Source organism: Argiope bruennichi, chromosome 3 (assembly GCF_947563725.1).
Source record: "Argiope bruennichi chromosome 3, qqArgBrue1.1, whole genome shotgun sequence".
In the NCBI taxonomy this organism is placed as follows: Eukaryota; Metazoa; Arthropoda; class Arachnida; order Araneae; family Araneidae; genus Argiope; species Argiope bruennichi.
Genome location: NC_079153.1, coordinates 33,202,071 through 33,227,784, shown reverse-complemented (window position 1 = coordinate 33,227,784; position 25,714 = coordinate 33,202,071). Strand labels below are relative to the sequence as shown.

Genomic DNA, 25,714 nt, shown 5'->3' with positions numbered 1-25,714 from the left:
GGAATACAATCGTAAGAAAACAAACCACTCAAATAAAAGTCCACAACAATAATTTATAAATATTATTTTGGATAATAATTTTAATTAAATATCATTGCGGATAATAAATTTTAATTAAATATTATTGCGGATAGTAAATTTTAAATTATTTTTGATATTTCTTAAAGTAATTGAAACCAAACACCTGTTTTTAACAATATTGGTACTACGTAACAATCAATCAGACAGAAAAATGGAAATGAATATGTCCGGAAAAATGAATGAGTTAATAAAAAAGGAAAAAATATAAATATCACGTTAAAATGTTTGCTATACAGGCATATTGTGACGACAAATTATGAGATTTATGCTGTTTAATGACAACACATTATTAAACATATCTGGGAAACACGAATATAAAATTTTAATAATATTGAATATTATTCAATATATCAAACTTGGATATTGGCTTTCATTAAATATTAGTAGAAATGAATGAGACACTGATTTACATTACTTATATGGTGTTATTGCTTCATGTTTATCAAACTAAACCCCCAAGAGAATTATATTTGGAGGAAAAGAAATGAAAATTAAAAATAAAAGTATTAAATAAGTTAGAACTATGTTAAAAATATTTAACTCTATTTCATATCCTGATTCTTTTCACTTTGAGCCTATAATAATTTTTGTGGGCATATTTTTTCCTTCCAACCTCAATATACTTGATGATAAAAGCTGACATATACTAATATTCAACTTATTTAGGTGAAAGATATTTCATTTATTTATTATTTGAAGTTTAGATTTCTTTCAAGAAGATTGCTTCATTTAACCACTCAAAAAAAAAAAAAAATGTTGTTTTGCTTTTCTAAGTTCCAACTTTATTTATTTATTTATTTTGGCCGATATCTACTTTGAAGTTGCACTTGGATTGCTTATGAAAACGTGATAAAATTTAAGGGTTAGGAAAAAGCAAAACAGTCACTCGGTTCAAAGCAAATTACATGTAATGTTTATTGACCATTAGAACAAAAACATTTTTTCAAAGGAATACGAATCGAAAGCTCAATTGTTCTTCTCTACAAAAACCCACTATCACTGAACCTTCCAGAGCTATTATCAGCGCATTGTTCTTAATGGAAGGTGTCAGCGAAACATCTTTGTCCACTCAAGTCAGGTGATTTTCGGGACAGAACGGTTGATGTCGTTCAACAACCTCCAGCGAACCCATCGCATCTTGCCATTGTGTGTCTTATCGATGCTTCTGTTCGATGCTTATCGTCCATAATGGCATACTTCGGTGTGGTTCTCAAGGTCACTCCGGGAATTCGAATCGTCATCAGAATGTCCAGTCGTGCGCGAACATCATCCCGTAATGGATGTGAGGGAATGTTTTCACTTGTTGCATCGCTCCAGAGAGATATGTTAATAAGAAGAGATGGTACTTGGTTATTGGGTTAAGACGTATTTTGACTCGTCTGGGAGTAAACAGTCCACTTTGTCACGGAACATCGGTGGAGATTAAGATGTGGAATTCCTCCCCAAAAATGGGAAAAGAGGACCACAAGATTATATAAATTGTTCCAGTGAAGGATGGGGACTTTCCGTTTCGGCCTATTTAGACTTCGGTATGACGTGATACACTTTTTCTTGAGCTTACAGGTGTTATTATTAGGATAGACTTTCTTACTTAGAAACTGTGTCGGATGAAGATGAAATGCATGGATGAGTATAAAAAAAATATATGAATTACTTTTTCTGTTTAATGCCGATATTCAAAGTATTTATGGTTATAAATATAATGATAAGTTTTAATCACTTAGAATTAAGATTTTTTAAAGAGTCAATATATTAGATTTATTGGTAAAAAGCTAACAAATACAATATCATATATCTGTGATTGCGAAAATCTCAGAAAAACGTCACCACTTACAAAATTGTGCGTGTTATTTCATTTTATTTTTACTTTGATGCTACGTGGATCATTGTAAAAGTATCTGCAAATAAAATACTATAAACCATGGATCAATATAAGTAAAAAATAATATAAATATCCTTCACGGATTCGTCTTTTAGCCTTCTAAAATCAAATTCAACAGTTTATAAGCAAGGTAATATTTTGTAAAATCAAAGTACTTATATATTTTAAAATTATTTTAAATATATATTTTATTTAAAATATATATAATAATAATTTTATTTTATTTAAAATATTTTTAAAATATATAAATATAAGCTTTTCTTATATATTTTAAAATTAAAATAAAAAAAAAAACTTCCAAAATAAAAGTAAATAAAGCTGAAAAAAAAATTTACATTTTTTTACAGAAAATTTCTCTTGTTTTTGTTTTTGTTGTTGTTTCCTTTTCATTATATCTTTGTTTATTGCATTTAAGGATAAAGTGCTGCCGTAATTACATTTGTAAACTTTGATATAAAAATACTTTTTTTTCAAATTTAAAGATTATTATAATTATTTATGAAAAACTAGTTTGAATATTATATTCATGCTCTTTGCTAATAGTTGATTCGTCCATTGCACTAAAAAAAATAAAATATTAACCATACTCTAATTAATTGAAATCAGAAATATACAAGAAAAGGCTCGTTTTTCAAGAAATATTTGAAAATATAAATTAGTGGGACCAGCCATATTGATTGCATTCAAAATACATAAATACAATTTAAACACTTTATATCTAAGTTTATTTTGTTAATTCTTTGGAAAATTTTCGATTCTTTTATATTCGAATTTTGTAATCACAAATTAAAGAAATAAATCTGTTGAAAATTACAAATGCACTATAGATTTTTAGTAAACTTTTTTTGATAGTTTATGGTTTTCATATTCACATAATATGAGCACTAATAGCATAAGATATTCTACAATAATAGCATAAGCTATTTTGCAATTGCGATATCTTCACAATTTTTACTGTATTCAGAATATCGAAAAATAAGGAAAATATCATAAAATATCTGATGATTTTAGATTATTGATTATAGGTGTTCAATTCCTTGCTTATTAACATTTTTCAGATCTGTCATCTTTTGGCATCATATGAGTAATATGATTTTTTAAATTAATATTTGAGTCAGAAAAGGTAAAAAGGACATGTATTTACATAAATTATTGGAAAATATTTTTTTGTTGTAGAAATTAATTTCTCTTTCTTTTTTACGATTAATTAAAAGCAAAAAATGTATTTGATGAAATGAAATTTTAACAATCCATGGTAAATATCTCTTATATAGATGTGATATGTTATCTTATGTTTTCTTATATAGATAATGTTAAAAATGTTTGAATTAAAAAAAATTGAAAATTCATATATTTGGCGTAAGAACAGTATTCGGAACAAAATTATTTTCTGCATTTTCACCATATAAAAATTCATGGAAATCTTTATATGCTGACAAATTTATTTTAATAACGGCATGGAGAATCAAGTCTTATTAACTAAAAAAAGATTCTAAGAAATAATAATTCGTTTTCATGACATTTAAATTTTATGTTACATTATAAATTATACTCAGCTCATAGCCGGCGAATAAGCACATACTTGCCTAAGGACATAAATTTATTCTCTTAAATCAGACCATTTGTCTGATGCGCTAGTTATGACTGACAGCTCACCTGGCTGAAAAATAACAGTGATCTAATTTATATTTCCTGGACTCTTCTTCTGAAGTAAAAGTGGCAAATAATTCTTCCCAGGTAATTGATGCTTCCAAACTTTTTATTTACTGATTCTGCGTAAAAAGTTCAAAAAGAAAACAAATACCTGTCAAAAAATTGTAACACATCATGAAAACATAATACATCAAATTTAACTTGATTGATCGCGTTGGTACTTATTATGATGATAGATTGAAGTTTACTTTTTATAATACAACCTAATACTTTCACTCATTATGTAACAAACCAAAAGAAAGTAATTTAATGCGAATCATGTTATTCTTTTGGTTTTTATAAGAGAAAATCAATCTCTAATTAATTTTTAATAAAAGAAATAATTCATTTTTTAAACCAGTTTTTGTGATGAAAATATAGGAAACAAGGATGAAACTAAAAACCTGGAAATGGTTTTTGTGAATTATGGGAATAATATTCGGGGGAGATCTCGTTAAAGATAAACTACTCAAAATAAGTTCAAAGTTGTCCAGTTTCTGGAACGCGACATAATAAAGGTATTGTAATTTATTAATAAATTAGAGACGTATCATTAAGCGTATAAAATAGATGCTAAAAGTTTAAACATTGTAGTTAGTTCTTATATTTCATGGACATGATATAGTCCGATCCTAATTTTTTTGGAAAATAGCAGAGAAATTTTATACACGCGCACGCACGCACGCACGCACGCACGCACACGCACACACACACACACACACACACACACACACACACACACACACACACACACACACACACGGGAGACAGAGAGTGAGAGAGACACACAGAGAGAGTGAGAGTGAGAGGGGGGGGAGCGAGAGGCAGGCAGGCAGACAAACACAAGTGGCGGGTGAAATTATTTTTTCAAAAAGACAGAAATGTCTTAAAATACATTAAAAAAAACCTAGTACACAAAAAATATAAATATTATAAAATCCGAAATTGTTTTAATTCATATTATTTCTCCTTAAAAATTTTAAGTTTTTAAAAACTGTTTTGAACCTTTAGCGATGCATTTGCAAAGCCTTGCTTTATATCTATTTCTGTAAGAAATAATATATAATAATATTGGATAAGTATATGCGGCTAACCATAAAAGTGAAAACTATTTGATATTAAGAATTTCATCAGAAATAGGATTTCTTTCTTCCGATGAATTTAAGCACAGCTTCTACCAATCTTCATTTTTTGCGTTGTATTAGCTCGGAGATAATATGCATATTAATTAAAATCAAAATGATTTTTACATGCAAACTGATTTTATTCAGGAATTAAATTTAGTAAAAGTTTTTATTTGTTATGATCTAGGAATGAATATTTAAAGTGTAAAAAATGTTATTTGTAAACTTACTGAATGGCTAACAGTAACATTTGTTGAAATAAAGACTCTCTTTGTCTTTTTAATATTTTCCTTCTAAGAACAATCAGAACATACTTGACATAGAAAGCTTTTCCACCTTTGTGTTTGAGTTTATGGATGAGTTTTAACGAAATTCACGACAACGGTCTCATTTTTTTTCCAAAAATTCTGCTTTTTGTTGAATCTCGTTTTTCCCTGTTATTGTGTTTTGTATGTCATTGTGTTTTATAGTTTTTCTAAACTTAAGTTGTTCATTTTCTTTCCTATATTGTCGGAAATTTGCATTTTGCCAAAAACATTCTAAAACATATAAGGAAGCTCATATTTCTGAAACTTGTGTCAGTTACTAATTTGGTAGCAAAAATTGGCCTTCTATGATGTAAAGGTGAAAACAAGTCTTTCTGTTCTTTCTATTTTCTTGCTTACGAACTATACAAAGAGTAATATATAGTGTAATCGTACAAAAATTCACTCTTGAGATATTGACGAATCTCTGCGTTTAAAACCCCTCTGACTGAGGAAAGCAGAATTTTGAGATTATGTCTGTCTGTGAACACCATAACTAAAAAAAAAAGACGCTTTAAGCTAGACAAATGAAATTTGTTATATGGTGTTGTTGTTTCTTATGGCACTTGCCATGGACAAGCCCACTGTTACGAAGACAGCGATTTTAAGCCGGTGGGGGAGCTTTTCTTGTTTTTTATAGTAGCGCCATCTAGGGCCAAGAGAACGACTTAGCTACACACACGTCACAAACCTTTTTACTGCGTGCTTCATTCACGCATTTCATTCACTCATCCACAAATTGTCATTTAGACCTGAATCAGAGAGCGATCACCCCGATCCAGTATCCCCAGTAGTAGTATTATGTTATATGGTTTTTACACCAAATATGTAGATTTCTGTCAAATTTCGAACGAAATTCGGTCAGAAGATTCTATCATTATTCGGCTGCCTGTATGTAAGTTAATGCAATAACTACAAAACGGAGAGAGCTAGATGGGTAAATTTTGATACTCAGATTTAACATCTAATGAGTAAATACTTATCTGATTAGGTATCAAATCCGTCGAGGATTGACATATTATCTTACACAAGCATTGTTCAACACCTCAGTGACTTAAATATATGTAATTTAGTAAGTGATTTTGTGACTACAGTTGTCAGATTTTGGTTTTAAACGGCCGGAAAAAGAAGTTAAAAAATACAAATTTTGAGTTTTGATTCTTGGGTAATAATATATCTCAGCGATTAATCGCCAAAGAGTGAGCGCTCTTTTCATAACTATTGGTCAAAACGGTCGGAATAAAAGTTAAAATTACACTTTACATTTTCTGATTCTTGTGTAATAATGGCATATCAACGATTAATCGCTAAACTTCACGCTCTAATAGCCTTTTTCGTAACTAGTGACATTCAGTTAATAATACACCAGTTAATAGTACATTTAATAGTTAATATACGAGGAGGTTTCGGAGAGACATATCCCTTTTTTTTTGCTTGTATTTTAACAATACATAAAATAAAATCAGAGGGTATAAGTTTTTGTTTGTAATTCAAAGGACTGTCATTATAGGATTTTAATTTGATTCGCATATCTTCAGTCGAAACATAAGTACACAATCGTATATTTTTTAGAAAATATTTTAAAGTTAAGTTTCTATCATTATTAAATAAGTAATTTTATTTTCAAATTAAACATCAGTTTTTATGTCATAGCATTAATTTTTAAGTTGGTTCAGTTCGATTAATATTTTATTTTGAAAGCATGCGAGTACTATTTTGGAAAGGATTCAGTAATTTTAGATCTTGATCAAATGACGAGGACGGCACATGAATCTGTGTGCTTTCCTCTCCAAATTTCCATATCACACCTTGGAGAGGAAGTTTAATTTTCGATGAATTTAATGTGCACCTGGTCAATATGTGTGACGAAATTTTCGGGGATCTACTACAGTCAAATTCTGAAGCTGACATTTTGAAGTCTTAAAGCATGTTATGATAAAAGCGCGTTTACTTTTTATTTTCTCTGACTTTTTTAAATAATTATGATGAAAATGCGAGTTGATCTTTTTTTTCCCTCTCCTATATTTTACATGTAAGTCTTTCTTAAATAATTATTGAAAATGCGAGTTGATCATTTTTTTTTCTTTTCCACATTTTACGCATAAATTCGTAAATGTCTGATTTTTTCCCCCATCATACAGGTATGTTCTATAAAACAAAAAAGGCTAAGATTTCAGAAATATTATTATATGAAGTTTGAAAAAGAGACTCTGTTGTCGACACAACGTGCTTTAATTCTAATAAAACATGTCTAATAATGGAATTTCTTTTTTAAAAGGAAAGTAACAGTCTTATAGTATTGAATTATATTTGTAACCGCAAATTCCGATGTAAAGTTTTGGCAGAATAAAATTTATTTTTGTAATGTTTCACATTAAATGTAATTATTTTAATTTTAATATCATAAAAATTTAATTAATTCGTTGCCTTTTTTTTAATGCTACTTGTATATTAGTTATAGTTTTTTACCTGTTTTTACAGCTACCGAGGAAACATTTAATGAATTTATATAATTTGATTGTTTGCTTCGCTTCTTTGATAGTTACACTAATAAGATAAATTCTTATAATAATCAAATGCATCCTCTTAAACAAAACCTATTTTTGCGAATTTTGTGGAAGAACTATAAAATTTAAGATAAGTTTAGCTGACTGTCTTTGAAAATTTAAAGGAAGACAACAATAAAATAGTATTTGTTAAAAGAAAAAAAATAAGAAAATTCTTATAACCACTAGAGAAACAAATTTTTCCGAACAAAATTTTAAAATAATCTTTTTAAGATTACAATAACAAAACAATATTTTTGTTTCTTTGAAATGATTAATAATTTCCTTTGAAATGATTAAAAATTTCCTTTGAAATTATATTCAATGCGTCGAATTAACGGTAGTTTGAACTTCACTTATTTTCAGAACTGTTTTGGTGAAAGTGGAACATTGTTTACATAAACCATTTACCCCTAACAACCAGTTATGAACAACGGTAATTGTGTACTTTGTGCTATCTGCCACAATTTATACATATATTAATGTGTTTTTACAGCCCACATATAGAAAATTGTGTTTATTTTATCAGCTAAATACACAAAGGATATCTAGTGATGGTAGTTAATCTTGCTGCTTGTTTGACAGACAATTTGAATTAAGCTAAAAAGAAAAAGAATAGCCTCTTTTAGTTGGAAAGGCTTCTTAATGAGTTTGTTTAGATGGGTGGCTAGAATTTATTTCTTGGTACCTAAAGTACTGATTATCCTCTTACTTTTTCAGAAAATATGCCTTTTTTTTATATCAATTCTGCAAACTGATGGTGCAATACTTTTTTTACTTAGAATTTTCTATTCAGCATTCAGAAATATTAATTGAATAAAATGCTGTCTGTTATATATATTAAAAATAAAAACTTGTGGTTTCAAAATTGCCTTTCCAAATTGCCAAATTGTGGTTTCCAAATTACCAAAAACATTTTTTTAATGAAATTTTATCTAACTTGGCTTGTTTCATATTTGTAAAGGTGATTATTTTTTAATTGATTTTTCAATGGATTTATTTGTGGCGTATCCAGGGAAAGAGTCAAAGTCAGTTGGGGGTGGGGACATAATATGATTTTTTCGTCTTCATTGTCATCAGTGACCTAGGAAATGTAACTATATAAAACAGAGTATGGTGTTATTTTCTCATCGCATTTCAAATTAAAATATGGTATAAGCTCTTTAACGTATAGTCTTCATAGCCCATTAATGCATTTATATTTCGCTCTCTCCTTTCACCTATGCCGCCGTCATTTCCTGATATATTAGAAATTTGAAATTTTGTATACTTATGAATTTTTGATGAAAATGGGGCATTTTAATATTTTTAGAATTTAATGATCAGTCAATTTAATAATTAAATTAATTTTGGATTTCATACTTAAGCATAACCTGACAAGGAATTAGTAAAAATGATTGATTTCATAATATTTATAACAGTAATTCTTAAACTAAGGACTAAATTGTAGGAAATAATGAAAATAAGAATTATTTCTACTCTTTGTATTTTAATAAAGATTTTTTCTTAAAACTGTTTTTACCAGATTTATTCTTACAACTTTTAGGATATTTATTTGATTTCCTTAAAGACAAATTAATCATAAATATTTTTCATTTGAATCAATAATAATTAATTGTGATAATTATTTGTAATAATGAATAATAATAATTATCACAATAATAATTTGTGATAATTACCCCATAAATGCTATTTTCCTAATTATTTTGTAAATAATTTTAGCAATTTTTTCCTCTTTTTTACGAATATTAATTTTACTTCATTAACATATATAAACACACTTGATATACCCCGCGTTGCCCGGGTTTAATTGCTTTCATGTATAATATTTTTAATTTAAAAACTAAAAATTATTATTACTGATTTTTATTATTATTACTGATTATTATTTTCATTATTATTACTGATTTTATTTTATTTTATTACTGATGAAACCAGATGATTTTTAAAAACAGCCGATAGTTGATTTTTCCAATGAATTTTTAATATTTTTTTTTATACGAGTCTGTGAATTTTGTCCATAAATAAGGAAGTGATATAAAGATTTTTTTTAAAGCATGGATGAACCACTATGTTAAAATTTTTAGCTGCATCGTGAAGAGGGTGCATTAAAATAAAAGAGAAATTTAGTAAATAGCAGAAAAAAAAGAATAAGAGCTTCCTTTCTTCCTTTCTTTTTCTTTCTTTTTTTTTTACAAAAAGTAGTTATTAAAGTGTAAAAAGAAAAAACAATTAAGATCAAAGTCTAATTATTTGAATATTTCATTAATTTTCATGCTCTGAAATGATGTCAATATTATTTCTCTTGCCTTATGTAATGAGACTGTAAAATTGGATCGATTCTTCAGTTTTTTTAGAAAGAATACATGCATAGATAGCTATAATGTTTTTTTGTTTAGATTAAGATTTTGTTGCCATTCAAGTTCACAAAGGCAAACACGAGTGATAAAATAAACGCAGAAAAAACAATACTTGTTTTGTGATGCATTGGATATTTCAGCTTCCTCTTACACGCACGATACAAATTACATCATTACAAAAATAAAAAGTAAGCGAAAAATCCTAAATTCCTCTACTTTGTTTCCCGGAAAACTGTTATTTTTTTCCCTACAGCATGCATTCTTCTTTCGTGCCACCTAACTGTCATTTCAAACACACACACTATTTATGGTGTACTTTATGTTTCTGTGTTATCCATCCTTTTTGTGTGCTGTCATCTGATAAATAACTAGAAGTGAAGTGGTTTTGAAGAAGGGGGGGGGGAGGGGGAGCTTTGTTCCATTTTTCTTTCTGGCATATCTGTTATTTCTTTTTGTTAAATTTCGAATGCTTTGAACAGATCTCATTTCGAATCCTACCTAACTCGCTTAAGCTTTTTCGTCATTTTTGAACAAGTTAATTAGTAGTCTCCATTCGCATGGACATACTCAGCTGGAGTTTTCATTGATAAGCTGATAAGATGGAGATGATACTTTTCTTAAACTCTCCCTCTCTCTCTGTGTAAGAGTGTCGTAATCACAATGTGTTTATTATTCTTATGGCTTCTACAAATGAAAGTTCGTCTACCTCTGTGAAGTTTCGTAAATTGTTTGGAATGAATTCGAAAATTCTTTAGTATTCAAACGAAACACAGAGTGCATAGAAAGAGGATGGAGTGTATTGTAAAAATATCCTTCATTTTTCTGCCCATTGTTTGTATTATCTAGGAAATAAACATTAAGCACTAATGGTATTAATTTAAAAAAAGTTTCTCTTGTATCGATCTTCTTTTGTCAAAACCCTCTTTTATTTTTTCTTTCTCTTAAACATAGTATAGAAAAAGTATAGTAATCATCAAACAAATCGAGCTCGAGATTTTCAGGGATCTCTCGTTTTAGAACTCCCAGAGTCTGAAAAACACAATTTTAGGAAATGTCTGTCTGTCTGTGACAAAGATAACTTAAAAACTCTTAAATCAGACGGTTGAACTTTGTTGTATGATCTTGCATCTAAATTTGCAGATTTCTATCACATTTTGAGTAAAATCTGTTCAGAGGAAGTCCGTTTGTCCGGCTGTTCGAATATAAGTTTACGTGATAATTAAAAAAATTAAGAAAGTTTGACAGATAAAATTCGGTATATAGATTTAATATCTATAGAGTGGACACTTATCAAACTTTGAGCTAAATCGAACAATGGGTTGACTGTCTGTCGGTCTGTACTTTCAGAAGTAAGTAAACGTGATAATTCAAAATCGCAATGACTTAAATATATACAATTTGGCATCGAAATGTGTGTATTTTTGTGCCAAAATTTTTATCCAATCGGTAGAGAAAAATGTGTCTAAAACGCAAATTCGATTTTTTTGACGCTATTCACGCATGTTAGGGATGAATCGCCAAATAACTCACTAAGGATGGCATGGCAGATTCTATAAAAATACTAAATTCACGTCGAAAGTTAATATTTTGTAACTATTGTACGCCAATGCCATATAAGATATTACCACTAATATTACATAAATATTTAGTCATACATTAACCGAATAATTGTTAATATATATATATGTATACACACAATGATTATTTCCATGGCATGATTTGCTGAAAATAAAAAATGAGAAAATAGTAAAGGAAATAACTGTTAAATAAAGACTGTTCAAGAAGTTAATTAATGCTCATTTAAAGAAAAGAAATTAAAAATTGTGATGGAGTGCTAAAAAAGCTGAATTGATTTAAAAAAAAATGGAAATATCACTCAAAGCCTTTTTTTTTTTTTTTTTTTTTTTTTTTTTTGCTAAAAAATAAATTTCAAATCCAAATTTTAATAATATATAATATTTTGTAATAACAATTTTAAATTTAATTTTTTGATTCTAAATGTAACTTTTGCATTTTCATCCTAAAATTAATATGTGCTATCGTTATCAAGCAATTTTTTGTGATCTCAAAATGCATTAATATTTTATATTCCTTATGCATTTTAAGCAAACCAAATTATAACATAAGCGATCGGAATTATAAATTAATACCTAAAATGTACCATCTTGTAATAATCTAACAGAAAAGAATTTTCCACATAAATAAATGCTCTTCTTTAATAAAAGTTTTTTTAATAAACCATAACCAGATATTTAATTGGAGAATCCGAGTAATAAAGATAGAAATGTATTTAATCAAAAAAAAAGAGAAAAGAAAAAGGGTCATTTGAGAGTGTCTATCTTTTAAACCATAAACCCCTTTGTACTCAAAAAACATTTTTTAAAAACCAAATTAAAATAATTCAGCGCACCATTTATTCTTCTTTCCCAATTTACATTTTTATACCTGTATTTTGACTCCGTTTACAACACAATCGTGTGATTTTATATTTATCTATGCCAGACAGAATTTTTGAAAGTATAATAATATCTTTTATATTATCGCATTCAAAACACGTTCCCATCGACGTTCCCTCAGAATATTCATATAGGAAGAATTTCTCACCAAGTTGTATTAAATTCAGTCGTGAATTGTATTTTTTTAATGTCAGTTTTGCCTATTGTGTCGGCTTTCTTTATGGGAGTCTAGTGAGACGTTGGCCGTTAACCATAAACTTGACCTTAGAAAATCTCTGGTGCCGTGACGTATGAAAGAAAAAGGAAGACATTGATGAAGCTTTATTGGGAGTAATCATTTTTTATTCTCCACAGAAGCTAATTTAATTTTTTTTATTTACTTTTTGAATTCAGTATGTGGTATTGTTCGTCATAAATGTTTAGCGGAAGGAAAAGTTCACAAACCTTAGCAGGAATATCTCCTTTGTTTTGATTACAATTATTTAATAATTTTACTCAAACTTTCTGTTAAAAACTTTTTTAAAATTATATTTTAATCTTTTTTACGAATGAAAGTGCTTTTATTTTGTTTGATAATATGTATTAAAATAAAACAAGAACAATTAATAAAGCGGATCACTAAAAGGCGATTAGTGAATAAATATTTCAAAAATTTAAACGATTTATTTTTAATTAAAGCATTGCTTTATAACTATTATTACTTTAAAAAATCAGAATTATTAAAAACTGGGAAGAAGTTGAAGCTAGATCCATCAAATAAACTAAAGCACAGGCGTTCTCATAATACGAGCCGGAATAAATATTTTATATGAGCAGTTCTTGGTTAATTATAATCTTATCGCCATCTCTTTATCAAAGAATACATGAAATGATTTTTTATTCATTCGTTGAATTGTTGATATAAATTCCGATGCATTGATACCATGACCTTTTGAATAAATAATGGAGATTTATGATAAGCTTTAGTTCGATTCCTTTACAGATTAAGAACTCTTTTATGACGACAATAAAAGTTTATATTTATTTCAATCCATTCAAGTACGCTTATTTTAGATAAGAGGATTTGCATAGAATTTGATCTAGCAATTGCCTACTCTTTTTGAATTTGATTCATATGAAAACTAAAAATGCTAGACTCGTTTGGTATCATTGTGTTTCAAGTTCACAAAAGGCAATCTATGATTTCTAAAGACAATATGTTATTCAAGCTTATTTAAAGAAAATATTTCACAGGTTTTTAATGCACATTAAATAAGGTTTATGAGACACTGGGTTCTGTGCACAAATAGCGACTGGCGCATAAAATGTAAAGTCACAAAATTCTGACTAGACAGTTAGAATTTTAATTTTAGACAGAAAAAATTAAAGTCTTAGAATTGCCCCAATACATGTATTTGATTAAATTTCAACTGATTATTAATTAGAATTAAAAACAGTTATTTTATTATTTTACTTCTGTGTACTTGGGATCTTAAAATAATTTTCTTTTATAGATATAAAGTTGCGGAATTATTTTCAGGAAAATTTAGTGAAACATTGATTAAATCCTATCCATCAAAACGGATGCGAGAGTAAAATTAGTAAGAAATTTTGAATTATTTTTTGAACTCTTCTGTTACAATGTTTTAATTTTATTCGCCAATTTTCCTTTTGGTCGCCAATGTTTGTTTGTTTTCAGAATCATATTGATTAAATCATTGAATTCATCCCTTAAATTATATCAATCAAAATGGACGCGAGAGTAAAATCAGTGCGCAATTTTGAATGATTTTATGAGCTCCTCTGTTGCAATATTTTATTCATAATTTTGTTCGTTAATGTTTTTAGTTACAAAAATTTGTTTCTTGACACAAATTCTTTCCCAGAAATACCCATCCTACACCGAATATCCTAGTTGGTCTCTATGGCGAAATGGCGCTGCTTGTGTCATGGCCACCATCAGCTTTTCTGTCGATTTCAACTAATTTTTAACAGAATCTCTTCCTGTTTCGTTTCTTGTCTGTCATCGAACATGCAATATCGCACCTCGAAACCCATTGTGAACAAGTTACAGAAAGTAAAAAAGTAACGAATTTCGCAACACCTCAACCTGTATTTCCCTGTCGCGCAAGCACAATATACCAAACCCATTGTCTCTGCGACTAAAGACCCAAGTCCGTTCGGGGAAACAAAAACATAAAAGAAATAAGACGATGAAACCTGACGTTTCCATTCCAGCAACAACACTCATCTGCATCTTCATCTACATTGCTTTCTCCCAGAGCTGTTTCCTTGACATTGAACCACCTGGCCACAGAGACTGGAATTAACCAATAGCAGGAGGTCAACTCGGATTGTTCTACGGTTCAGCGCACGCGCAGTCCAGCCACGCATGGTTCCGTCACACAGATGCGTCTTCAGGGTTACCAACCCATTCGGATGGCTCTCACGCTACGCTGCAGCAGAGTCCGGCAACAGGTGCTACCACTATCCCCTGGGAGTCATTAAGTCGCCAAAAAACAAAAACAGAAGACAGGGAGACGACTATTTTTTAATAGTCATTTCACTTTCATAGCATCCGAATGTTTACACCTCACTTACTTTCGCTTTCACACTGGGTACTTTTCAAGGTTAAGATCTCTTTCAAGCGTACTTCATGCTGTTCATGATACCTTTTCTATTAAAGGACTGCTTGAAAATTGCATTCTCTTAGAGGAACCTCAAAGAAATTACAATTCTTTTCTCGTTTTTTTACTATTAAACTTTGATATATAACAATAATAAAACATCGATATCGTGTCAAGTTTCCAGTATTTTACAATTACAGTAAATAAATAGAACTTTGAAAAAAATATATAAAGTCCATTCTTTGTAATTTTATTACATAAATCTTTGCTAAAATACCAATAATTTATTTTACCCTATAAAATTAAGATAACGCCCTATTCGTTATAAAATTTCTCTTTATATTGTACAAACTGATGTTACCAGTATACGTTTGATTTTACCATTTATTAACGCAGCATATCTTCTTTGGGGTTTAATTGGTTACTAATCGATTCTATTGTGAAGAGATCAAATATTGTTAAAATTAGAATAAGTTAAAATATAAAAATTTCACGTATGCCTATTATTAAAAATATGTTTCATTCTTCAAGCTTTATTTCATTGATATTTTTATATGTGTAATTATTTCTTTATACAAATATTTGCGACATTCATTTAGCATGTGTAATAAATAAATATATACTTGATAAAAAAAAATTACACACATAAAAATAGGAAAATTAGCCAAGACTTTTTAAATCTCTATTTAAATATCTTCTTTAAAAAATGATGACAACATTTTCTTATACAGTGGTCTTTCATGTAATTCGTTGTTTTACAACTTGAATCTAATAATACGACGGAAAAACTGTAAGCAGTTATAATATGGAACAATCTACAGTCTGGTACAACTCGTGAAATAATTTTTTAATCTTTTAAATTAATTTATTTGTTTAGAAAAGACAATATTTTGATTATATTTAATCACTAAAACAACACTTACCTGTTTCTTTTAATGAATAGTGAGGCCCATAATTTATAAAAAAATAATATACCTCAAATAATTTGGGGAGTTACAATTTAATAATTTATTTAAACTAATAATTTCTAATATGAATACATAGGCTGCCACTCGTTGCCAGCAATTCACACTTACATTTTAATTAGATGATCCTTTTTTTAAGAGAGAGATACCAAAAAAGTATTATCTAATCTGAATCATAGATTTGAGTCGTGTAAATGAATGTGTTAATATAAATTCGTCTGATATTATTCATCTTATATAACAATATTTTCTATTAAATAGAATTAATTTCTCCAATTGTATAAAAATTCATTATATATATATGTTGTGCTTTAAAATAGGCACCATAAGGTGTTCAAATAAAATTAAAATATTTGTGACTTCTTATATATGAAATAACTATTGACATTTTGAGTTAGATGCCAAAAACAGAATTATGCATGTAGTACGTAAGATTTTTTTTATTTGCTGTAATTTATTATTTTAACGCTTGAAATTCTTAACAATTGCTTAACTGGAACGAATAACTTAAAAATTAGATTAATCCTATTTAATTTATGCATAAACAAAATTTGTCAGTTATTAAGTTCGGGAATCAAATCATTTATTCAGTACATAAAGCCATCGATTATTTAATTGAAAAAAAATATATATTTATAGAAACATTCACATTTTTTCATATCAAATTGAAATAAGCATTTGACACAAAATTTTTTAACGTTATCTAGAAAAAAAAATCATTGTCTCAACAACGAGATCTTTTATTTCAAAGTAATGCCCCAAAGATAACTAAAAAACTTTGGGCGAAGAATCACCAAGCAAAATACGAATATAACCTTAAAGTAGTCTCAAATAAGCTTTGTTCGGATTAAAAATCAAAGAACCTTTTCTACTGGTCGTTAAAACACTTCTATTTTCTGCAGAAATTGTTTGGTTTATAACCAACAAAAACTTTTGAATTGTGGATTTAAGTTCAGAACAACGGAAGTAGATAACGTTCATCCCTTAACAAAAAGATAAATCCTTCAAGTTCGTGGTTTTAAGCAGCCATTTTGCGTTGGATTTGCTTTTGTGTTGCATAAAAGTGGAAGTCTTGTTAGAACTGCTTGAATAAGTATAATATGAGATAGAAGGCTCTGGTAATTAGATTACTTCTGCTCCGCAAGTATTTGAAATCGTTATATTAGCCTTAATGCTCGCAATCTAAAGCTGGTTTTTGCAGAATCAAATTAAAAAATATCCTAATGTCCAGAAGTTCTTATTCCTAATATACTGTGTTGGGATTACTTAGAACTAATTTAAGATCCTTAGCAAACTTCTGTCTTCAGAACTAATATGGGAATGTATATTGAAAATGATCCTGTCTTCGGTTCAAAATATTTTCTGGATAAAAATCTAGATATATCTTCAAGTTAGAGATGTTTAAATTTATAAAAATGGGATTGAAGTTTTGTTAACTTTGCATTTTGTAATTATAAAATTCCATCCATCTTATAACTAGAGTTTTATTAGTGATAGTATTATTATAAAATTTCTGTTTAATTACTGGGAAACATATTTCAAATTTTTTATTTGAAATCTATTATTAACATATTTTAATCCGTTCAAAATCATATAAATCGCGTTTAATGGCTGCCTATATTTTTCAAAATGTGATTGGCTTTTATTGAATTAAAATAAATTATCATCAAATTTTACTGAATCGCCTTATTTTTTTTCCCAACAACATTTTTTAAAAAAATTTCTTATCTTAAATATCCATGATAAGAAATGATGTTTAAATTTAAATAATTTTCAAGAATTTGACACTCGTGGAAATCGATTTTGAATCCAATTAATTTTTTTTCAGATTTTATAGAGATGCAGTTAATAAAATATCCTTAATTATTGAAAACATTAAACTGAATTTTAAAGAAAGAAATTTTTAAATAAATGAATATTTTTCATTACAAAGATTTGCAATGTTTAGACAATTGAAATATCTACAACAACAAAAAGAATTAAGAAATATTTGTTATTAGAGTATACATACAAAAGAATTGTCGCTGTTTTAATTCCTACAGGCACATTTTGCTGAAATTTGTAGTAAAAAACCTCCTAGATAATCAAAGGAATGTTTTTTTTAATAATTGAATTTGGCTTGAGTTCTATTATATTATCATTTTCAAAACTGCTTAGTAGTTTGACATATTTTCACAGGAATTAGTTTGGTTTTAGAGAACCGATTAGATTGTTTTTCAATTTTCTTTTTTTATGCTTCTATATAATTTTATTTCAAATCATTTACTACAATCTTTTAAAAACAAAATTAATAAATATACAATACATGTTTTCTGATATTTTTTTATTTACATATAGCCAGCCCTTCGTTTCATTTAATGTAAAAAAAAATGAGTACTTTTTTTTAAAAAAAATTCTACCATTTTTGAATTAATAATTTTTTTCTTTTAACTCGATAAACCCAATTAAAAAATTGAATCACGTAGTGAAACCGTAGAACAAAGGGCTGACTCCAAATCATTTCACTCAATCGAATTTTTTACTAAACCAATTATCTCTTAATAATTAATCTGAATTTCGAAACCATTAGTATTTATCAGATTTAGAACTGCAGTGTCTTTGAACGATTAAAGATGAATTAATGGCTTGGCCTAATTTTAAGATGGCTAGTACGGAAGGTACGAAACGAATTGGATTTAATTTGTAATATTTAAAGCCCGTCTTGAATTTCGGAAGTAATTTTTCCACACATATAGCTCATACAATTTCTAATACACTGTTCTTAATCCTTGGTTATTACATATCTGATTACTTAATTGAAATTCATGATTTATTCAGATTTCTTTCTCGAATAATTTAATTTCTCTTCCGATATTTTTTCATCGCGTGTTATGAGATAACATAAAAATTAATCACCTGTTTCAGCAGAGGATTTAAAGATAATGAATGTTGAATTGATGAATTCGACCCTATTTCCGTGATAGAAATTAAATGATTATTTTCTTGATGTTCATGTTCGCATGTACGCATGTTCATTAAAAACAATATCTTTTGCATATATTCGAATGCCTGAAAGTATTACATATTTTTGTTTAAGTAGAAATGATATTTGAATAAACTCATTTCACTTACAAATTTTATATTTGTCATTTTGTTGTTAAGATTTAAACATTTTCAAAAATGTTCTTTAGTTTTATTATAAATGTTGTATAAATAAAATAAAATAAATAATTTCTAAAATATTTAATGTTTTTATGCATTCTATAGATAGATGCAACAAATGTATTCTTATTAATGAAATAAAATTTAAAAATGATGTATTTTATTCTCGAGTTAATAAATTATTCATCTTAATGTGAAATCTCAAGATTTAATATAACTTGGATGCATAAAAAAAACTTATAGTGAAAGTCTAAATGAAAGCATTTAATTAAAATTTTATCTGGCATGTCTTAGTAATTAAAAATTATTATTTCATTATTCTAAACGTGATATTTCACAGGACACTTTGGAATCAAGAAGTCGAAAATTTGTTCATATTCTAGATTTGTGTGCTTAAATTTTTTTTACTACTTTTCATGATTCAATATCTAGTGGCCAAATATCACATTTTAATCTAAATACTTTTTTTTTCTAAATTATACTGTTATTTCTCTGAAAAGATTTGATAAATAACTATATCATGCATTTACTAAATGAATAGTTTCATTTTTTAACGGCAAAAAGGAGATATTTTTAAAAATCATTAAATATATGAATTTCTTTAATATACAAAAAAAATCAGATCTTAAAAATTAAATTATTTTTGTTATTTTTAAATTTCTTATATTTAACTTCTCATATTCTTAAAAATAAGAATATAAAAAGTTATTTTTCAGAATAGTTTAAAAGTAAAATGTTTTCTTTTAATAATCAGTTAATAATCCAATAATTTTTGGTCGAAACAAAATGAAAAGCGCCAAAATAGTGCTTACCGCGCCAAATATGGGAACCCGGTATCTTGTACAGCTAAAGGGCTATTTTCGTAGTAGTGAAACTCCGGAGTTTTCCCTAACATCTCTTGGTGACAGATTCATCGTCATTCACAATAAAACTTTTTTTCAAAAGCGGCACGTTTTTTCTCACTCTTGTGATGAAGCGGAATTATTCTTGTTCCATTAATGGTTGATTGGATATGGGGCCAAGGAATGATCTAAAAAGTGTCAACCGCATCTATTCCATATTTGTTTGATGAAGGCATCGGAAATGATGGATAATTTTTTGAGTTTTTGTGATATGCAAAGATGGTTCAAGCTTTGTTCAGGATTACCAATTATGGAGTAAACTTTTCTTAAAGGATAAAAAAAAAGGTGTATGTGTCAGGAAAGTTACTATATTTTCGTTGTGGATTACAAACATTTACAATGAAGTCAATGAAAAAATTGGGTAAGTGGTTTTTAAATGCTTGTATAGAGATAAAATCTGCTTTTCTACAGCCGTAACAATTATTTTGCTTATATTTGCAATATCGTCATTAATATGTTTATAACTACACACACTAGCGAAACGATTTGTGACTTTAACTAATATAAAAGGAATTTATTAAAATACATGATCTAAATTAAAGTTTAAATTAATTTCTTCGGTATTCTTTTCAAAAAGCTTTTTATTTATTTATTATTAGTAGTTCCATGAGGTAAGATCCTATTAAGTGAAAAATGAATATCAAAATAAATAAAAAGATAAATTATTTATTAAAAACATGTGATATGAAAGCGCGAAATTCTAAAGGCCATAAATATCATCAGGATTTTATTCCAAAACCAAGATACAAGTATGTTTGGGGTTAAAGAAAAGGGATACTTTCACGCAAGCTGTAGATTGTAAAATAAATAAAAACGATCAAAAAAAATTTTTTTTTTTTGAAAATCTATAATTAATGATTTTGATAGCGTATAAATGAATGTGTAGTTTCTTTTTTGTGTATCCTACATGCCTACTTTAATTATTAACGATAAGATCATTTGAAGTTTTTAAAAAATACCATCATTCTGAATGAAATATACATAAAATGAATTATCATTCTGCATTATTCATTTGTTTACTGGTTGGTTGTTTTCCCCTTTTTTCTAATTTAATTTGAACATAAAAAAAAAAAGCTAGATTATTCGCAGAGATTTTTTTTCAAGTTATGGTGTCAATGAGTAAAAACCATCTATAGAAATATATACATATTTCCCAAGTTCAAAATGTAACTAAATTTACATCTTCTGCTGAATAATTTGATTACAAAGTGCAATAAATTTCCCTGACTTTTTAGTTGATAAAATAAATATATCTGAAAATAATTTTTAAAGAATTAGTTCTATAAATATTGTTAAATGCTGAGGCTCATCTTTTTTTATCATTTGTATATTAAAAATACATTTACAAGGGTTAATATAGGTATGCAATTTTTTAATGACTTTAACTCCCATGCGATGTGAAATATAAAATATTCCTTTACATGAAATATCAGAATAATGTTGAATTACTTTTAAACTTTTCCAATTACTAAATACTAAATTACTAATACTTTATGGTTAATGTGCGCATCTGAAAACTTTTTTATTGCATAAAATTACAGAAATTATTAAATTTAATCCTTGGGTAGTATCATTTATATTATGTTATTTTTCTCATTCTTAATATAATTATTCTGTTAATTAATCAACATTAATTTTAAAATTTTACATTAAAAATTTATTAATTTTAATTAAATTTTTCTGTATTCATATAACAGCGTATTTTTTATTAAAAATTATAATTCTATTCAGTAAAATTAAAAGCTTTAAGGTATTTTAATTAATTCATTTATGATTTTATAGCTTTTGAAATTTAATTTGAATTCAGGTCACATTTTTCAGTTAATAAACTTTAAGAAATCAAAATGTCAAGTTCAGTTAAAAAGAAACAATGCTCAATATACTTCCTGATAAATCATATTTCTATTGAAATTCCAGAGGAATAAATCCGCTATGTTGTATGCAGAAATGGCGATTTGAATTCTGATTTGATATGCTTGATTTAATTTGATATCTGAAGAACTGCCGCAATCTATAAATATTTAAATAAATTCATTTTTCTTTATCTTATTTAAAATTGCTTTTCGATAGGCATTATACGAAGAGATTTTTTAGAACAATCGGGAAACGGCTAACTATTTAAGAAGTTCAAAATTTGGATTAAAAAATTTCATAACCAAATGCTAATTATTCAAAATATCTCTTCTATGCAAATATAAAAATTTTTAATAAAGAAATTGAATAAAGAATCTTAAATTAAGGTGCAAGCGATTTTTAAAACGGTATTCGATTAATTTTTAAAAGCGCTTGAATGTTTTTTTTCTTACCATTGTCATCTTATAAATTAACGATAGAGTTAAGATTTCTTAAAATTTGTTCGATTGCAGAATTTTTTATTTCATTCATCCTTTTTCACTTACCGTAGAATATTAGCCATATTTAGAGAATGCAAATTAATGAAAGAAACCTTAATATGTATAATTTTCTTCTATTGTACTGAAAATTTAAAAATTATTTCATATTATGCTAAAATATTTTTAGGCTTGAAATTAGAATAAGGAAAGGGATTTATTTAGCTTATTAGATAAATTTAATTTAATTAATGAATTAATTTGGTTAATTAATAATTAAGTAACAAATCAAGACACATCAATTTGTGTGAGATAAAGAAATGAAGCATCTAAGTTTCTGTCTTTCTAAAAAAATTTGTCAGTACTTATGCCAACCTACATAATTTCATACAAAGATTGATAAATTTGGTGGGAAGCATACTTCCCACGACCCTAGAAAGGGTTAAAAGGAAAAATTTACTGCTGAAAGTATGTGCAACGACGGACCAATCTTATCTTTTATTTAATTTTATTTTAAAAGTAATGAATAACAAGACGAGATTAGAATATTGAATCGCCTTTTTCATAATATTTTATTCAATTACTTCATTGTAAAAATTATGAAATTTAATATCCTTATAAGTTTCAAATAAATCTTATCACATTTTTAAAGCAAAGATTATATCCTCTTGATTTTTATTTAGTTAATAGTTTTAAAATCATTTGAGCTATTTTTGTAATATTAGGTTTATTAAAAAAAGAAAGAAAGAGGATGAGAGAGAGAGAGTGAGAGAGAGCTGCCACAAAATGTCTTACAATATTATCAAGGTATTCTCGAGATACTTCACGGCATTCAGCCCCATGGAGATATCGTATAATGTTTTGTGGTAAAAAAGAGTAAGATCTCCACTTTGCCCAGAGACTTAATATAATATTCATCAGATCAATTCATATTGGAATACTATAATACAGAACATCTCGTTGTATTTGATCCTAGCTGCTCTCGTAACTTCAAAAAGTTGAAATTAATCCTTTGCGCATTTAGCGATTATCATAGATTTATATACCTCACGATCGCAGGAGATTAAATACGTTTAGCCATTTTTACTCAAATCAGGATACCTAGATACCTAGAATTCTAATTCGATTCTCATCAATGCCCCCATGTTATATATGCATTAGAAATGAGTGATTATCATTGGTTGATTATGCTCATGACTGCAGGAGATGAACTATTCTTTTCAGGCATTATTACTCACATCATGATATCTAGGATACCAATCCGACGGATGCTTCAGATTTCTGGAAACAGAATATTCTAATTCAATTGTTCCATGTTGTACATGTATCAGAAATTCTACCCATACCCTCACCCATCATATCCTGCATCGTATATAATACTCCCGAGGGTTCGTGGAGTGCGCTCGCATACGAAATGGCTATTTCCTGGAATGTCGGGTGACGCAAGAAGTGAGCCATGCACTGCATTACCACCTGGACCATACATCACCGGGTCCGGGGAATGTTTCCTCGCACAATGCGCGGAAGTGTGGGCGGGACTCTATAAACTACCACACATCGCTGCACGGTGTGATGGGATGACCCTTTTCTGTTTTTCCCGATACTATAGGTTTCCTCTTGCCTCTTTTCCAGATACATCGGCGTTTGCAGAAACGTTTTGCGTGTTAACAAAGATGGGTGGTACAATGTCTAGACCGGGCGTCAAGTTGACCTCTGGGCTGCTTTCCGTCATTAATGACAGTTAAATTCCTGTTAATTGTGCAATTTTTCATAGGTGTATCATAAAAACATTCTTTCCAACCAGTGACTTAAATTAGCCTGCTTTACGAGCAGATGGATTCTATGGCTTAACGTGATCTGTGGATGCACATGGAATAAATTTTTAATTTTATGAAGATTTGCTTATTTAAAGTTTTACGAAAAAAAAAATGGTTATAGAATTTTATTGTACTTAGTGCTGAATTTAGAATAAGATTAGGCCCTAAGCTACTTAAGTTATTGCGTTCTTTATAATATTTTATTTAAGTATTAAAAGGTGTCCCAAAATTAGCGTAAGATTTGAATTTGTCATCATTCGTGCAATAAAATGTTGGCAACGTTATTAAAAAAACCCATTGGCAGCTGATAGTTTAGGGTTAGTAAAAATGAAGCATTACACGATAAAACAACACTTTAACGCCAGGTTTGAATTAAATAAAAATCGCAATTTTTTCCCTTTAAATCGTTATATTGTTAATGAATCGTAAAGCACACAGGATAGGGTTATGTATGGAATATCACATAAGGCAATTAGACTTCACTGTTTTGCTGACAAATACACACTCTTTTGTTGAAATTTTCCTTGACCATTTTGCATAAATGTAGTTGAATTTCGTTGATGCAGCGTTGAATTTCCTCCTTCAATGCACTCGTTCTTGTGGATTTGTTGGCATAGACCTTTGACTTCAAATAACCGCATAAAAAGAAATCCAGTGGGGTTAAATCACACGATTTAAGGGGCAAATTGACAAATTTTCGAACTGTGGCCGCCATGCTTTCATTATTTTTGAAATACTGCTCGAAAATGAAAACACGTTGTTCTATCGTGTATCTCCATTTTTTACTGACCCTAAACTATCAGCTGTCAAATGGTTTAAAAAAAAATAACGTTGACAACCCTTTACTGCATGAATGGTGGCAAGTTCAAAACTTGCGCTAATTTTCGGACACTCTTTACATTTAGTACTTGTTCCCTCCTTTGGGGCCCCAAAGAAATGGTGCCCTGAGCTATAGCTTATGTATCATATGTATAAATCGGGTAGTAAGTGCAATAATTTCATTTCATCCAGTGATCTCATGTGTAATTCATTGAAGAAGGCTGTGTATAATTGTAGCATAAAATTATTCACATTATTTCAAATATTTAAGTTCTCATACGTTTAAATTGAAAAATAAATTCACATTTCTATCATTTCTGATATCATTTAAAACTTTTAAAATAATCTTATATAATGAGGGATTTTTTTTACTCGTTATTTATGATGTGAGCTGACAAGGACTTAAAAAAAATCTGTTGTCGTTCATTGTTTCTGAAATCAGTCACGTTGATTTTGTTTTGAGAATTTCTAGAAACTGGTCTAATGCTGTCAGACAAGGCGACAAATTAAAATTTTGCAATATCCCTATAACTTGAAATAGTTCACAACCTGTTTCTAAGACAGCTGCACAATATGGTCTTTTCTTTTGTGCAAGCTCAAGAAATGCACAAAATGTAATACAAAGGTGTCAAGGCAGGAAGAAACAAATATTAATGACATAGCAATAGAAAAGCTTTTCAAATGTATG

General features: G+C 28.2%; 1 protein-coding gene across 6 annotated transcripts in view; it reads left to right on the top strand.

Moving 5' to 3' along the window:
* Positions 1-25,714, top strand: part of LOC129963471 (homeobox protein 10-like) — a 334,134-nt gene that overhangs the window by 115,637 nt on the left and 192,783 nt on the right. For 2 of the 6 annotated variants that reach the window (XM_056077872.1, XM_056077871.1), the window contains exon 1: positions 20,122-20,421. The exons of the other annotated variants lie outside the window; for them this stretch is intronic. In XM_056077872.1, coding sequence (XP_055933847.1) covers positions 20,400-20,421 — 22 coding nt within the window. In that variant the 5' untranslated portion in view covers positions 20,122-20,399. Of the gene's footprint in view, positions 1-20,121; positions 20,422-25,714 lie in introns of those variants that run through there. 6 annotated transcript variants of the gene reach the window in all.